Below are 16,915 nucleotides of genomic sequence, written 5' to 3'. Positions count from 1 at the left end.
TACCATTATACAAATAACTCACATATACCCCTACCGTTACAAAATGAGCTCAAATACACCCATCATCTAACTGAAGTAGAAAAAATAGTTTCATTTATTTTTTTGACTTTTAATTTTTTAAAAATATATGTAGGGCTATATATGATCCTTCTAGCAAAGTTCAAGGAATATTTCATACATGAATTATTTTTTGACTTCTTTGATTATCATTATTTGAGTTTCTTATTTTTTTTCTTAATTTCATTCTTTAGTGTAAAGAAAAAAAATTAAAACTAACTTTTTTGCGGGTATATTGTAATTTAGTTTTTGTATTTGTAAAAAAAAAAGGGGGCATTTATAATAAATTTTACAAGAGAAATTAGTGAAACATAAATAAATTTGATCATCAAAATAATAAATTTAAATTAGTCTTTAAATTAATAGGATTAGGAATGAAGATATTTTAGACAATGTATAGTTCGAACATGAGAAGAAGAGATGCACAAATTAAATATCCCAGTGAGGAGGTATTAGAAGGTGACTATGATGGGTACAAGGAGAAGTAGGGATATACTAAAAAAAGTATTGAAGATATATGATTAATTAGATAGGATATGACGCACGTGATACGTGTAACTTTCGAAGACATGACCTAGATAAGAAGGTATGAACATCAAGAATTAGGATAGAAAGTTAACAGGAAGTCGACCATTATCGCATTATCATGTATTGTTATTATTGCTCTCGTATAATTTTTGTCTTTAATTTTTAGCATTATAGAATGCTTTTATTCTTTAATTTAGTTATGGTTATGCAGGTAGTCCGTGAATTATGGAGAACTTATTTCTCTTAATTACTTCCTCTGGTTACTTTTAATTGTCCATTATTTTTAAAAAAAAAATCACTTTTACTTATTATTTTTAATAAAGTCAAAGGATAAATAGTAATATTACTCCTATTATTTATTATTTCTCAAAGGGTGTGCCAAGTTAATATCGGACAACTATTATTGGACAAAGGGAATATATTAAATTTAAAAATAAATTGATAGAATTTCAAATCAATTTACTCAAAAACGTTCTATCTTTTACAAAAACATTTAACTCTCTAAATAAATTAAGAGTTTAATAGGTAAAAATATATTATCTTTTCTTGATTTGTTAAAAATAACAAGTATTCCCTCTGTCTCTAATTACTTGTCCACTTTTGAATTGACACACATATTAAAAAACAATGATTGACATAGTGAGTTTACCATTTTACCCCTATTAATTATGAAGTGGGTGAATTAAAAACTTAAGATTTTTAAGAAGTTCTAAATTTTTTCAAAGTAAGTAATTGAGGATATAATAGAAAAAAAAATATTTTTTCTTGATTTGTCAAAATGAATAAATAATTAGGGACCATTAAAAAAGTGAACAAATAATTAGAGACAGAGAAAATAAAAAGGAACAAATAAAAAGTCGAAATTGAACAACTAAAAGGAAACAGTGGGAGTATATTTACTCAATCCTGTCTTCATGTCATCATTTATGTACATTAAATTTTTTTCTTATTTATGATTATTTTTGTTCAAGTTAATTTTTTTTTAGAATTCTTTGTCTCGTTATCAGAAACATGATTTTTTGTGCCTCATTTATTAATAAATAAATAAGTTTTATGGAATAAATTTAATAATTTCTTTACAATTATTTAGCTTTCGCCACTCATTCAATTTATTACTCCTTCCGTCCACTTTATTTGTTTATTATATTAAAAATATATATTTATTTTTTATATAGTATTAATATTATTAGAATTATAAAATATTATTATTTTATAGAGATATAATTTAATTTATAAATTAATATTTATTACTTAAAGAGTATTTTTGAGATTCAATAAAGATCAATTTTGATCACATCGTTTGGGATGAAGCCTCAAAGAATTTAAATGAACCCCCTTATGAAAATGACATTAATAAATTTGAGGTCAGGATTAATAATCTCGGTTACCACAATAAAATGGATGTCAATAACATGTTAGATTACTTGGGTGAAAAAAATGATACATGTTTAGAGTTCAAGAGCTTAATTAGAAGAAATTGTGGATACCACCGGAGAAAACAATGTTGATGATGAAGTTAAAGACGATACAACCTTTGGAACCAATTACGCATAATGAATCACTTATCGCATCTAAAATTCTTCACAATTTTTTGGTGTAATTCGGGAAGACAACACTGAAATTTTTGGTTGCAATAAAAAAAGTTAGAGATGAGTTTAATTTCAACTAGAATTAAATTTTAACTAGAAAAACAATAAACACTAGAATCATATTTCACTAATTGTCTTAGATATTTTATAATTTTAAAGAATTTTAATTTATAGTATTAATGGGAGTTGGGATCATATATTTATATAGGGGTCTTCTGAAAATATATTATCTTATTATCTTATCGAAATTAATGATATTTTTTAATGGTCCAAGTTGGGGTTAGAGAAAAATATTATCTTAGTAAAACTGTAATTTGTTACTTACTAGTTAATTACGTAGTCCTTGTACTTATTATTTATGAACATATATCCATATTATTGAAATAATTATATATTTGAGATCTAAACAAACAGAGATCCAATCACATTAATTTTATTTAAATAAGTATTGAATTGACAGATGTAATTAGTTGTGCACGAGTGGTTTATTGACGTGCTAATGATTCCCTAATTAAAAGTGATAATAATGATTAATACAGCTAATTGCAATATTGACTCCTAATTTTATTTTAAGTCCCACTTCTGCAGCAGAATCAGGAGAGATTTAATTAATTAAAATAATAAGTACTATACTGATTGGTTATAACTTTTTCCATCTTTATTTGTCTTTTATACAAGATTTTCTCTTCTTTTTTTTTCTTGTTTGTCATGTTATTTTTCCCTTTGAGAATGTTCGGTACGAAGAAAAATATTTATTTAAAAAAATACGTGAATTTCTTATATTCGATACATAAATAAAATGTTATTCTTAAAATATTTGTATATAATCTAATTAAATACGATAAGAGACAGAGGTGAGACGGGTGCGGGGGGGGGGGGGGGAGGGGGGGGGGGGGGGTGGGGGGGGGGGGGGGGTAAGAGTGTGGGCGTGATGGAGGATAGGAGCTATGAGGGTGAAAGGATGCAATTAATATGAAATGTCACTAGTGAAATTTGTTTTTCCTGCTTTAAGAAATTATTTTGTTTATTTTTAACAATTCTTTTATTAAAATATTTAATCAATTGAACATGAAAATATTGACATATCGAAACTAACCTTTGTATAAGCATATTGGGTAACTCATATATATATATATAAATATATTATGATAATAATTATGTATTTTCAACATGTAAGCTATTCAAGAAGATGGCGTTGAAAATAGGTATATATGAATTCTATTATATTGTGTTCAATTCCACAACCACAAAAACGTTGGTTGTCATAATAGAATTATGAAAAATAATGATAGTATTTTAGCCATGATTGAGTAGAAATTATTGGTGTGTTTGGTAGGATGAAAAACATTGCAAAGAATGTTGGCATGAAGAATTAGGTTAATTCGTAATATTATCGCAGAAAAATGAGGTTCGAGTTGATGAATGGAAGATCAAGGTTGCAATACATCTCCATCGTCATCTTCCATAGGAATTAGGAGTTGAATAATTAGGTTAAGAGAAATATAAGGCGATCCTATTAAAAAGAACATCAAGGAAACATTGACTCTCTTGAATTTCACAATTTTCAATTTTCTCATGTTTGATTAAGATTATGAAAAATACCCTTTTTCATGAAAATAAGTTGCATAAAATCGGGGAAATAAATTTCCTTAATAGGCGTATGGAAAACAAGTTTTGCAAAAGGCATTTGTATCTTCCCAATCCTCCAACACATTTCATCAGTTCATCTTTACCCACACCCTCGTAGCTTCCATCCCCACCACTCTACACCCCCACCACTCATAACATTTGTCTAATTTATATAAGGCTTAAGTCATCTGCGGCCCCTTAAAGTTGTCCGCATAATTCACTTAGATACCTCAACTAGGACTAGTACCTATTGAACACTTTTATCTATCTAAAACATGTTCCTATTAGACCTTTTTTTATAATCAGTAAAAAAGGTAAAGTGTGTGTGATACACTTGCTATGACGTGGCAAAAATGACTAATTAAAAGATGACACGTGTCACTTGACCCCAACAACTATAGATTTTTTTTTTTATGTTAAAAAGAATGAAAATTATTTCAAATAAATTTTATATCTATTTCTTAATAAAAAAATAAATGAAATGACAACCCATTTTACTCAACCCCACCCTACCCAACCCCCCTTTCTTCTTCATCTTCTTCTCATCAATTTTTTTTCTCAAACATACAAAAACCTTCACTGCAGATTACTTGCAGATTCGATTTTAAAAAAAAATTATTTTGTATTCCTAATATGTGAGAGAGAAAGATATTCAAAGAGATTGATACAATAGTGATGAAGAAGTTTGTCAATGGTTACTCATCCAGAAATCGATTGCAAAGAAAAATCAAAAGGACCCAACTTAATTTTATGAAAAATTATTTTTCATTCCTAATACGTGATAGAAAAAGATATTCAAAGAGTTGGTACAAGAGTGATGAATAAAGGAAGTTTGCTAATGGTTAATCATCTTGAAATCGATTGTAAGGAGAAATCAAGAGGACCTAAATTAATTTAGCGAATTATTTGATATTGTTTTTGATAAGTTTAGTGAGTTTACAATTTTCTCGGAATGGTAATATTTATTCGAAGGTGACCATAACTGGAAATGGAACGTCGACTTACTTTTTTTATCCCAATGTTCAAAAATCTACTTTCATTATTTTTCTTGCAAATTCAGTTACTTGATTCAGTTTTTTTTTTATGGATATTGAAAAGAAATAGAAAAAGAAAAAAAACAAAAAAAAAATGGAAATTCTTTAGTTGTCTTTGAAAATTTAAATTTGGAGAAGAAGATGACTTGAAGGGGGTAGGGGTGCTCTTTCTTTTTTGAATTAAGAATTATTATTTTTTTAAAATATTTAAAAATTATTTTAATTTATTTAAATGCCAAGTGTCAATTAAAGAAGAAAAAGTGTAAGTTTTTTTGGAAAAAATAAAAATAAAACAGTATTTCAAAAACTTTCACGCTCCCATAGGAAGTGAAAAACACTTCTTTTGCCATATCAACATTTTGTGTTTAATAGGTAATTTTTTGAACAATTTAAGTGTTCAATAGGTAATAGTCCTAGTTAAGATGTCTAAATGAAATATGCGGACAACTTTAAGGGGTCGTGGATGACTTAAGCCTTTATATAAAATAACTTTGTGGATCATACTTTTTGCATACATACCAAACCCACACACAAAAAAAGCAGCAACCCATTTAATTTTTTAGAAAATATTTTCCATCATACCGATCACAATCTAAAAAAAGTTTGGCATATCGAACACACTATAAAAAGAGATATTTAATGAAAATAAATTTTCTTTTTAGGGATAATATCTATTATCATAAAATTATTTAGCAGCAATTGAGTTAATGCCATTGCCCCGCTAAAACCTTTAGTGATATTATATAGAATGTTGATTATGAATATTCATATATATTATTATCGCTAAATATAATATGACAGTAATTATATTATTACTGCTAAATATTTTACTTAGTTGGCGTGACTCCCTTTGTTTAAACCACAAAAGCTATATTGGGCAACTCTTGAATACTTGAAAAGTGAGATTATATATTATGAGAATAATTATCTATTTTCAACATGTAAACTATTCAAGAAGATGGTGTTGCAACTAGTTATATATAATTAACTCTATTATATTGAGATATATTCCACAACTACAAAAACGTTGGTTGTCTTAATAGAATTAAGTAGGAAAAATAATGATAGTATTTTTTTTGTAGCCATGATTGAGTGGAGATTATATATGAGTGTGTTTGATACGGAGAAAAATATTGTAAAGTTGTTAGTATGAAGAGTGAGACTAATTCATAACATCAATTGCAGAAAAATAAGTTTAAATTGATAGCACAGGAGATCAAGGCCGTAATACATCTTCATTATCATTGTTCCTCGGGCCTAGAAAATATGAAGGACCCTATTAAAGAGAGTATTAAGGATGTATTGACTTTTTTGAATTTCACGATTTCTGATTCTCTCATGTAATTTGTTTGATCAAAATTCTGAAAAATATTTTCTTTGTAAAAATAAATTACTTAAAATTGAGGAATATGATTTTCACGTAGCTTTCATCCCCACCAGTCACCTTCACCACCCAACCTCCACCTTTCATAACATTTGTCTAAATTATATATAAATAATTTTAGAATTATATTTTTTGCATATATATCAAACACAAAATTAAATAAGCAACAATATTTAATAGTTTTTCGACCTATTAAAATTTTGCCTACTAAAACACTCAAAAAGTTGGACATTAAGTACTAATAACCAGGTTCTTAGTACAAGTCCGATCCAACCAACTTGTACAATATGTGAAGTACGAAAAGTAAATAACACATGAGTTTATATAGAAATCTTCTTTGCTCAGGGAGTAAAAATTCCAATCTACTTCAGAAATTTCTATTACAAAAACATCACATAAAACAATAAGCAGTTTCGATTAAAAAGATTCTTTAATATATTATAACCTAAGAGCTAGACTAAAAATTTCTAGTTACTAATTAACAATATTAAATAAACACAACTGTAGCTACTACCTCCAAGCTAATCTCTTAGCCTAATTTTTTTTAAAAAAAAATTCTCTTAGAGAAAAACCTACAATAATGCTTAATAAACAAATAAGGTAAGGGTGTCATCACGTTCGATTCGGTTGAAACTTTATATATATAAAACTTTGCATTAATATTAATAAAAATACACTTGAATAGTAAAAATAAAATTAAAAATGTAAGTTTTAAAAATGATAGATATTATTATGTTAAGACTTGAGAGTTTTTAAAATTTAATGAGTTACTTAGATCTTTCACCAACGTTTGCACTAAGTAAACATGACTGGGTTGAAATTGTGATTTTTTAATTCTTCCTCAACCATATATTTTGAACAACACATAAAGGTAATGAATTATGAATATATTGAGGTAACGATATTAGACGATTTATACAAGTTCTAATTTTTTAGAGAAAGAAACCTCTTATCCTAAAACTTGGACCACTTAAATATCTTTAATTTCATAATATCTAAAAGAGAACATTACTAAATATACATACTTGATCTAATTGTCAATATAAATTGAAAAAATGAATTGTAGCTCAAAATCAAAGAAACCAACCCGTTTATTCTATTTGCACAAAATGACCCCAAAACTTTCAAAACTTCCTGAATCCGCCTCTGTTTGTACAAATTCTCAATGTAGGTGCATAAACTTGCAAGTAAATAATCTCAACCAATATATAGGCACACCTAGTGAGCATATATGGAAAAATAATATCTCCCAAAACCTAAAGAATAAAGGAAACTAGTAGGAAACTCACACTTTTCATAATTTAAACTACAATTATGATTCTACTAATTACTTCTTACCAACTTGGTCTCATTAATAACAACAAGGATCTACCAAAATTCTACTTTTTTATTTGTTTTGTGTGTAACTTTAATCTTCTCAATTGTGTGTAATTATATGCTAGTTAATCTATGACCTTAATTCCACTATAAATTATATCTTCAAGTTTCTCTCTAAACACTTGATCATAACCTAGTGTTTCTTCAAGTTTTTATAAAAGGGAAGTCTTAGAGCAACTATTAATAAATTGTTTTTGTATGACTAATAGATTACAAATTTAAATTGCTACACTGTTTGCATCATATTTATTGAGGTGCGATCTGCACACAAAGTATATTTTTACATATGATCGTCTTTTTTCTTTATTATTTCTTTTTATAAGTATATATCGAGTAATGAAATGACTGTTTTAGTGAAAATTCTATTTCCACCACCGATAAAAACAAAGGATTTAATATTTATTGAAATGGCAACTACATGGCTTTAGTGACAGTATAGTTGTTAATAGGCATCTTATATTATTATGGGCATGTGCACTGGCTAACATATCGCATCTCATAACCATGTGCACTGACTTAGATCTTATATATGGTTAAATTCCGAGTTTATTTGAATTCAGTATTTTCATTTTTCAATATAAAATATAAAATTGTGTAGAAATTTACAAAAATTATAATAAATAATTGATATACATTCATAAAGTATAATACTATTAAAAATCTTGAAAATAGATTTATAAAAAAATAAATTCTGAATTTATTTTTACCCTTCAAATATTGAGGCATTATTAATTAAGGCATTATAAAATTGTCTTCGTACATCATAATTTGGTGAAATATTTTTCTAAGAAAGACGTGCAGGATTGTATAGTAAATATAAAATGACGTATATAATATCTTTTTATTTGTTCTATTTTTTTTTATTCCATTTTAATTATCATAAAATTATCATTTTGATATATTTAGTATATCTTTAACTTAAAGCTATAAAACTTAAAAGTGTATTTTATTTTTAAAAGTATTTACAAATGAAGAGTGGCTTTCCCACAGCCACAACTAACATAATGATCGGAGTATATATATATTTATACAAAAAGAGTGATCAATAGGATAAAATCCCCTAAAACATTATTTTCATTATTTTAATTTATATAGAAAAATTTAACCTATTTCAAAAAGGAATGAGCTTTTTATATAATTAAAAAATAATTTAACTTTAAATTATCATTTTTTCTTTAATAAAGTTATTTACCACAATTGTTTTTTTTTTAAATTCTTCTTAAATTTTGTCTCTAGTTACATCGTGCCACATGAATTGAGATGTGAAGAGAGTATTATTTTATGTTTTCATATCTAAATCATTGAATGTTTATGTTATCCTTTAAACTATAACTCCCTTTAGATTAAGAATTTTCATCTGAATATGTGAAAAAATATTTAAGATAATTATTGAGAGACGTGTGAAAAATAAAAAATAAAAATAAAAATAAAAATATCACCCTTTTTGTTGATTTAATTTAAACAATATCTAAAGTTCTAAAACAAACGCAGTTAGCACAAGCAAATTCAATAAATGCACATTACTGAAAACAAAGGCGGATCTAAAATTATATAGATGTCACGTCATTTTAAACGTGTATAGATGTGTTATTTATAAAATTCAAATACGGTAACTTTTTTGGTCTGGTTAATCAACTTTGGCTTCAGTTAAAAATAGTTGGAAAAAATCCTTTTGGCCAGATTTTTTTTTTATATAGATAAAGGAAAAACTCTTTTGGTCAGAAAATTTGGTCAGAATTTGATCAAAATGGTAAAATAACATATTTCACACTCAATGGCGGAGCCACCTTACAGAAAATTATATGATTTATATATGGTTAAAATAATTATTTTTGTATATATAGTAGATGTCGAACCCTTTCGGCTACTTCGTGTGTCTATTTTTGTAGATTTTGAACCCCCTTATTGAAAATTCTAGCTCCGCCACTGTTCACACTATGTTATTTTACCTTTCAAAACATTTTTACCCTTTTAATTTTAATACCTTTTAATTAAAAAATGGAAAATAGATCAGTTTATTTTAAAATAAAAATATAGACTTTTAAAAATTCTGGTCAAATTCTGGCCAAATTTTCTGGCCATTTAGCATTATCCATAGATAAATTATTCAAACTTATTCATGGACTAATATACACCAAAAACTTAGAAAATTGCCTAATTCCGGTGATATGGCTTCTAAATGCTCAAAATATGTGCAAAAAATAGTGATGCTTCACGTATAACTCCCCCAACTCCCTACGGAGGGATCCATGAAGGTTTTGCAAAAAAACCGTCTAGAAGCCATATCATCAAAATATTTATGGGCTAACACACACACGAAAAAACTAAGAAATCACCTAATTCCTGTAAAATGACTCTAAATGCCAAAAATATGTGGAAAAAAATGGTGAGGCTTCACGTACTACTCCCATGATTTCCTACAGAGGGTTCCACAAAGTTTTTGCAACAAAATCGTCCGAAAGCCATATCACAAAAATATTCATAGATTAACACACACAAAAACTGAGAAAATCGCCTAATTCCTGTAAAATGCTCACAAGTGATCAAAATATGTGAAAAATGGATAGAGTTCACGTAATGCTTCCCAAACTCCCTACGAAGGGTTCCACAAATATTTTACAAAAAAAATTGTTCAGAAGTCTTATCACCAAAATATTCATGGGCTAATAACACACACGAAAAATTGAGAAAATCGCCTAATTCCTTTAAAATGACTCCTAAATGTTCAAAATATGTACCAAACCTGGTGAGGTCTTCACATATTGCTCCCCCAACTCCCTACAAAGGGTTTCATAAAGGTTTTGCCAAAAAAACCGTCCAGAACCCATATCACAAAAATATTCATGGATTAACACACACAAAAACTGAGAAAATCGTCTAAGTCCTGTAAAATGCTCCTAAGTGATCAAAATATGTGAAAAATGGTGAGACTTCACATAATGCTCCCCAAACTCCCTACGAAGGGTTCCACAAATATTTTACAAAAAAAAACTGTTTAGAAGTCTTATCATCAAAATATTCATGGGCTAATAACACACATGAAAAATTGAGAAAATCGCTTAATTCCTTTAAAATGACTCCTAAATGTTCAAAATATGTACAAAAACTGGTGAGGTCTTCACATACTGCTCCTCCAACTCCCTACAGAGTGTTTCATAAAGGTTTAGCCAAAAAAATCGTTCGGAAGCCATATCACCAGAATCTTCATGGGCTAACACACATGAAAACTGAGAAAATCGTCTGATTCATGTATAATGGCTCCTCAATGTCCAAATTATGTGCTTAAAATGGTGAGGTCTCACATACTGCTCTCCTAACTCTATACGGAAGGTTCCTTAAAGATTTTGCTAAAATGTTGTTAGGAAGACATATCACCAAAATATTCATGAGCTAACGCACATGAAAAACTGAGAAAATCGTCAAATTTCTATACAATGGCTCCTTCATGCCCAAAATATGTGGAAAAAAATGGTGAGGCTTCACGTAATGCTCGCCCTACTTCTTACAGTAAATGATTGGCCAAAACACCGTCTGAAAGCCATATCACAAAAATATTCATGGGCCAACACACACAAAAGACTGGAAAAATCGCCTAATTCCTGTATAATGGTGCTCCTAAATGCCCAAAATATGTGTTAAAAATGGTGAGTCTCACGTACTACTTCCCCAACTCCCTACGGAGAGCTCCGTAAATATTTTGTAAAATTATTAGCCTGAAGTCATATCACCAAAATATTCATAACGTCCACACGAAAGAACGTAGAAAGTCATCTAACTTTTGCAAAATAGCTCCTAAATGCTCAAAATATGTGCAAAAAATGGTGAAGTTTCACATACTGCTCCCCAATTTTCTACGAAGGATTCCATAAAGATTTTACCAAAAACCATCTAAAAATCATATCATTAGAATATTTATGGGCTAACATATATGAAAAACTTAAAGAAAAATGATCTTATTCCTTTCAAATGGCTTCTATTTGAGTCATTTTGAATACTTTTATATTTCTTGATTATGACAGAAGATGCTTTTCTATGTTGTGGTGCTTTGGTCCCTCAATACTCGAAAAAGCCTCCAAATAATTGCAGTAGGTGGTTAGGAGTAGGTTGCATATGAATTCGATCAAATTTAATAAATAACATATTTATATTAATAAAATTATTAAGATATATATAATTATTAAATTTCAATTTTAATTATCATCATTAAAAATTATTTTATTATTATAAATTTTAAAATTTATAAAATTAAAATTCAAACTTCATCTCTGTGTCAAGATATGACAAATGCCTGGCCTGCTTTGGACTAAGAAGACCGTGGCAAAATAATCTTTTTTGTTATGAATATTTAAAAATTAATTAAGTCTAAAAAATAATTACTTATTTTCTTTTTTAGTTTGTTAGCATAAGAGAATGAATCATTTCCTTTTAAGGAAAAAAATTAATTTCAATATTTCAGGTGGCATGTTTAAAATCACGAAATAAAATGACTATAATTTTATGTAAGGCAACAAGATTAAAAAATATTATTTATTTATTCAAACTCCGTATTAAATTAATGGATAATGCTAAATGACCAGAAAATTTGGCCAGAAATTTAAAAAGTATATAATATTCTTTTTATTTGAAAATAAACTGAATTTTTATCATTTTTTAATTAAAAGGTATTAAAGTTAAAAGATAAAAAATATTCAAAAACGCATTTTAATCAAATTCTGACCAAATTTTCTGATCAAAAAGATTTTTTCTAAATTAAATTAGATAATTCATTTTTAAACGAAGAGAATATATATGGTCATAACTTTGGAAATATCGAAAGAATCTTTTCATTTTTCAAAAAATGACTTTCTTAAAAGTAATGCTAATAATATAAATATTCCTTTTTATTTGTCTCTACAAAAGTAGTAATAACAAAAAGGGATTATTTTTTTCCATTTTAGACAGAAGAAATGGCGCTTTCAAACTCCGCCGGCTCAAAGGGACTCTTGCAGACTCGAGAATTGTTTGAGGTATCTAATTACTTGTTATTACTTTTTCATTTTAATTTGTTTGATTTATTATTATTTTTCTAAAAAGAAAATTGTATTTTTTTTCATTACAATTATTTTTGATAATCTTCTAATGTTTTTGTTGATTGACTATCTAAATTTTTGTTTTGTTGATGATGATTTGATTCTTCGTGTTGTGATCCCTTTTTCCATTTTTTTCTACCCCTAATTTAATTTTAATTTCAATTTCTTACCTGACAGGTCTGAAATCATAAAATTAAAAAATATTTATGTATATGTGCGAAGTTAAAATCAGATTAAAAAAAGGGTTAGGGAAGGAAATTACAAGTCGGAATTAATAAATTTTTATTTTGCTGATGAAGATTCAATTCTTCGTGTAGTAATTTTTTTTCCATTTTTTTCTACCCCTAATTTAATTTTTTTAATTTAATTTCAACTTCTCATCTGGCATGACTAAAATTATAAAATTAAAGTATATTTTAATATATTTATAATTTTTTAGTTTAAAATCATAAGATTTTCTTAAACTATATATGAAGTCAAAATTAGATACAATTAGGTTTAGGGAAGGAAATTACAAGTCTGAATCAATAAGGTAAACATTCAAATAATCAATTAACTAAGTTAATTAAAATTTCCGGACAAACAAATTTACTAATTAATTGTTACTCTTATGTGTATTTTTATTTTTTTCTTTTGTTAAGTTATAATTTTATCCATTAATATATGTATATTTTATGTTGTGATAATGCAAGTATGTATTGGAGACTAGTGTGTACCCAAGGGAGCCAGAGCTTCTCAAAGAGATCAGAGTTATAACTGCAAATCATCCACAGTAATTTTCATTTTTTATTGGCTTTTATAATTGTTAATTAATATCATTTTTGCCCTTAATTTCTAGAGTGCAAAATTAATTTAGACATATTTTGTTGAAAAATTATCCTATTTGACGAAATTTTAATTTCATATGTAAATATTATATAAAAAAAGGTTTAAAATGTTCTTAATCTATACGAAGTTGAATTCAAATAGTTTTCCTATTAAAAATTTATCCCAAAATATCTTTATTGTTACTTAATTAGGTCAAAAATGTCTTTTTCATGATAAACATGTTTTTTTTCCTTTATAAACACATTATTTTTCGGATAAAAATATTATTTTTTTAAAATTCTTTTTCCTAACTTTTTTCTATTAAAATTTCTTTAACTAATAAAAAAGTGAGAAGTAATTTTTATTGTTCTTAATGTCATTTTATTAATAACAATGAAATAATTTCATACCATTTTAAAACTGATAATATAAATCTTATATATAAGATCATAGTAACACATCATTGATTTTTATTTAGATACGTTGATAAATAAAGTTGTTGTTCACCCTTTTTTTTTTAAACTTTAAAACCAAAGAATATATGCTTATCCTACTTCAATTCGAAAAATATTTAAAAAGTAAAAATGTTTGCTAGTTTATTAAAAAAAAGTTTGTATCGTTATTCAAATAAAAATTAATGATAATGTTACTATAATAAAATGTGATTAAGAAGATTTTTTTACTTTCCACCTTATTAAAATTTCTGACTTGACCGCGGCTAATACAGGAGTCTGATGTCAACTTCACCAGATGCTGGCCAACTAATAGCTCTACTTCAGAAACTGATAAATGCTAAAAACACTATTGAAATTGGAGTCTTCACTGGATATTCTTTGCTCCTTACAGCACTTACAATTCCTCAAGATGGCAAGGCTAGTTCATCTCACTTTTAAATAATATTTTCTTCGCTTTAATTTGTTTAGCTAATAAATTTTAAAATAATATTTCTAGCTATAACTAGTATGTGATCAATTTTTTTGGAAGTTCTTGTTAATGTACTTTTCTCAAAAGTACTTTTAAAGAATCTTTTTTAATTTGTGAAAAATAGTTTCTATTATTTTTAAAATACTTATTTTCTTTCAAAATCTTAACAAATTACTTTTCTTTTTTTAATATGCCTGGTCAAACCAGCTATAAATATACAAATTTTTAGAGGGAAAAAAACCAAAAAATCATGATTTGAGCCATTCAAGTGCCAAAATACAATTGCAATATTTCATGTCAACTTTGAGTATTTATATTATGAGCAGTGATAGAACTAGCAAGGGTCGAGTGGTTCATCATTCGAGTCTCTTTTGGTGAAAAATTATATTATTTATATATCATTAAAAATATTTTTTATGTGTATATAATAATGTTGAACCTCCTTTAGAATTTTCGTATGTTTACTTTTTATATTTCAAACTCCGTACGATTCCTGTGGATTTTGGGTGTGTTTGAATTTAGCCTCTCGTTAGGTCTTCACTGAAGGATTGTCCACCTTCTCGAGCCTTGTCACTGTCTATAAGACATATTCTTGCCAACTTGAATTGTCAATTTGATCATTGATTAAGTTTAAATGTCTAATTTTTAAATTGTGCCAAGTTTAAATGGTTATTTAGGAATTTAGTCTTTTCTTAAATTTCATATCAAGACAAACAAATTGAAACAAACAAAGTAAATATATATTTATATTAATTTAGTTACATCTAACTTATGAAGGAATTAATATAATGTGGATGCAGATTACAGCTATAGACATGAACAAGGATACATATGAGATGGGATTGCCAGTTATAAAAAAAGCTGGAGTTGAACACAAAATAAACTTCATACAGTCTCAAGCATTATCAGCCCTTGATGAACTTTTGAAAGATGTAAGTACTCTATATAATAGAGGTAATATATCAAATTCTCGATCAAACTTAAACTGTTTGACTCTCGAAAAACAAAATATGTCACATAAATTGGGGAATAGGGAGTAACACATTTTTAATGAATAACATATTCTATTGTGATCTACTTTAAACCTTTGCTTATGCATTATGTTATTTGCTTTAATTTGTTGTAGGATGCAAATAGAGGAAGTTTTGATTTTGCTTTTGTTGATGCTGACAAAGTTAATTACCAAAAGTACCATGAAAGATTATTGCAATTGGTGAAAGTTGGTGGTATAATAGTGTATGATAACACACTATGGTTAGGGACAGTTGCTATGCCAGAAGAGTTTGTTAAGGAAGAATTGAAACCAACTAGGTTTTACAGCATTGAATTTAACAAGTTTCTAGCTAATGATGATCGAGTTCAAATTTCTCAAGTCCCTTTAGGTGACGGAATCACCATTTGCTGGCGACTCTAACACTCTGTTTGGATCATTGTTACCCATTGTTTCATAATGTATTGTATTGTACTCTATTGTATGGTTGATACAAGACTATTTTTTTCTTTTATTTGTGGTACCCCTAAGAGACCTATACAAGACTGTATTGTTTGTTGTTTTTAATAACATTTTTATTGTTTGATTTGACTGTATCGTATTGTATTGTAATTTATAAATTTACTAAAATATCCTTAATTATTCTAGGGTAGGAAGTTTGATTAGAATTAAATAACACTCTAAGGTAAAGGATAAAATAGTATTATGAAATATTCTGTAAAGATATAATTGGAAAAATAAATTAAGTAACAATGGAAACACACCAAATTGGTTGTTCCATAAAATGGGGGTTTTCATTGTTACGTAACAACGGAATTTAACAATACAATACAACACATTTTAAGAAACAATCAAAACAAACATTATAGGTATAGTAACGATACAATACAATACAATGGGTAACAATGATCCAAACAGAGTGTAAAGATTCTGAGGGTCTATCAAAAACCACATGTTCATCTTTAAAAGTTAAGAATAAGACTGCGTACATTTTATTCACCTCATATTCATTTTACAAAGTATGTTGCAAAATTGTGCATAAGTTTATCTACACAACTTCAAATGACAAATGACTGAAGTGTTGGAAACTAAACTTCAAGTTCAAGGACTACTATTTTTCCTAAAATCTCATGTTTTCTATTCTCTCTTGTCGCATGTCGACCGATGTAGTCTAGCCTCAATTGATGTCGCCTGGTCGATGCGCCCAAGCCTTGGCCGATGTAGCTTACCTCGGTTGATGTCGCCTGGCTGAGGCGCCCAGGTCTAGTCGATGTAGCCTGGCCGATGTAGCCTAGCCTCAGTCGTTGTCGCCTGACCGGTGTAGCCTAGTCTCAATTGATGTCGCCAGGCCGATGCGCCCAGGCCTTGGTCGATGTAGCCTGGCCTCGGTTGATTAGCCTGGCCAATGCGGCTAGTTCTCGTACGATGTCGCCTAGCCTAGACCTACTAAAATCGGTGCAAGTCGAGCATTCTTCATCGAAATATTATATAAAAAACAATATGAAGTATATAAGTTTACAAGTGAT

The 16,915-nt window shown here is 27.8% G+C and overlaps 1 protein-coding gene across 1 annotated transcript; it reads left to right on the top strand.

Annotated features, from left to right (window-relative positions):
• Nucleotides 1–12,477: 12,477 nt before the first annotated feature.
• Nucleotides 12,478–15,985, top strand: LOC102578946 (probable caffeoyl-CoA O-methyltransferase At4g26220). The gene is made up of 5 exons (XM_006343278.2): nucleotides 12,478–12,604; nucleotides 13,360–13,439; nucleotides 14,202–14,346; nucleotides 15,199–15,330; nucleotides 15,525–15,985. The coding sequence occupies exons 1-5, from the start codon at nucleotides 12,545–12,547 to the stop codon at nucleotides 15,810–15,812; spliced, it is 705 nt and encodes a 234-aa protein (XP_006343340.1). The 5' UTR covers nucleotides 12,478–12,544; the 3' UTR covers nucleotides 15,813–15,985.
• Nucleotides 15,986–16,915: the final 930 nt, after the last annotated feature.

The sequence above is a fragment of the Solanum tuberosum genome, unplaced genomic scaffold (assembly GCF_000226075.1).
Source record: "Solanum tuberosum cultivar DM 1-3 516 R44 unplaced genomic scaffold, SolTub_3.0 scf00039, whole genome shotgun sequence".
In the NCBI taxonomy this organism is placed as follows: Eukaryota; Viridiplantae; Streptophyta; class Magnoliopsida; order Solanales; family Solanaceae; genus Solanum; species Solanum tuberosum.
The sequence above is the reverse complement of the archived record's forward strand: the minus strand, read 5'-3'. Positions and strand labels throughout refer to the sequence as shown.

What these genes read in the sequence shown, in the direction of transcription:
- LOC102578946 (XM_006343278.2), top strand. Translation starts at nt 12,545, where the DNA reads ATGGCGCTTTCAAACTCCGCCGGCTCAAAGGGACTCTTGCAGACTCGA. An exon ending in AGACTCGAGAATTGTTTGAG is followed by an intron (nt 12,605 to 13,359) that starts GTATCTAATTAC and finishes TGATAATGCAAG; the next exon opens with TATGTATTGGAGACTAGTGT. An exon ending in CAATTCCTCAAGATGGCAAG is followed by an intron (nt 14,347 to 15,198) that starts GCTAGTTCATCT and finishes ATGTGGATGCAG; the next exon opens with ATTACAGCTATAGACATGAA.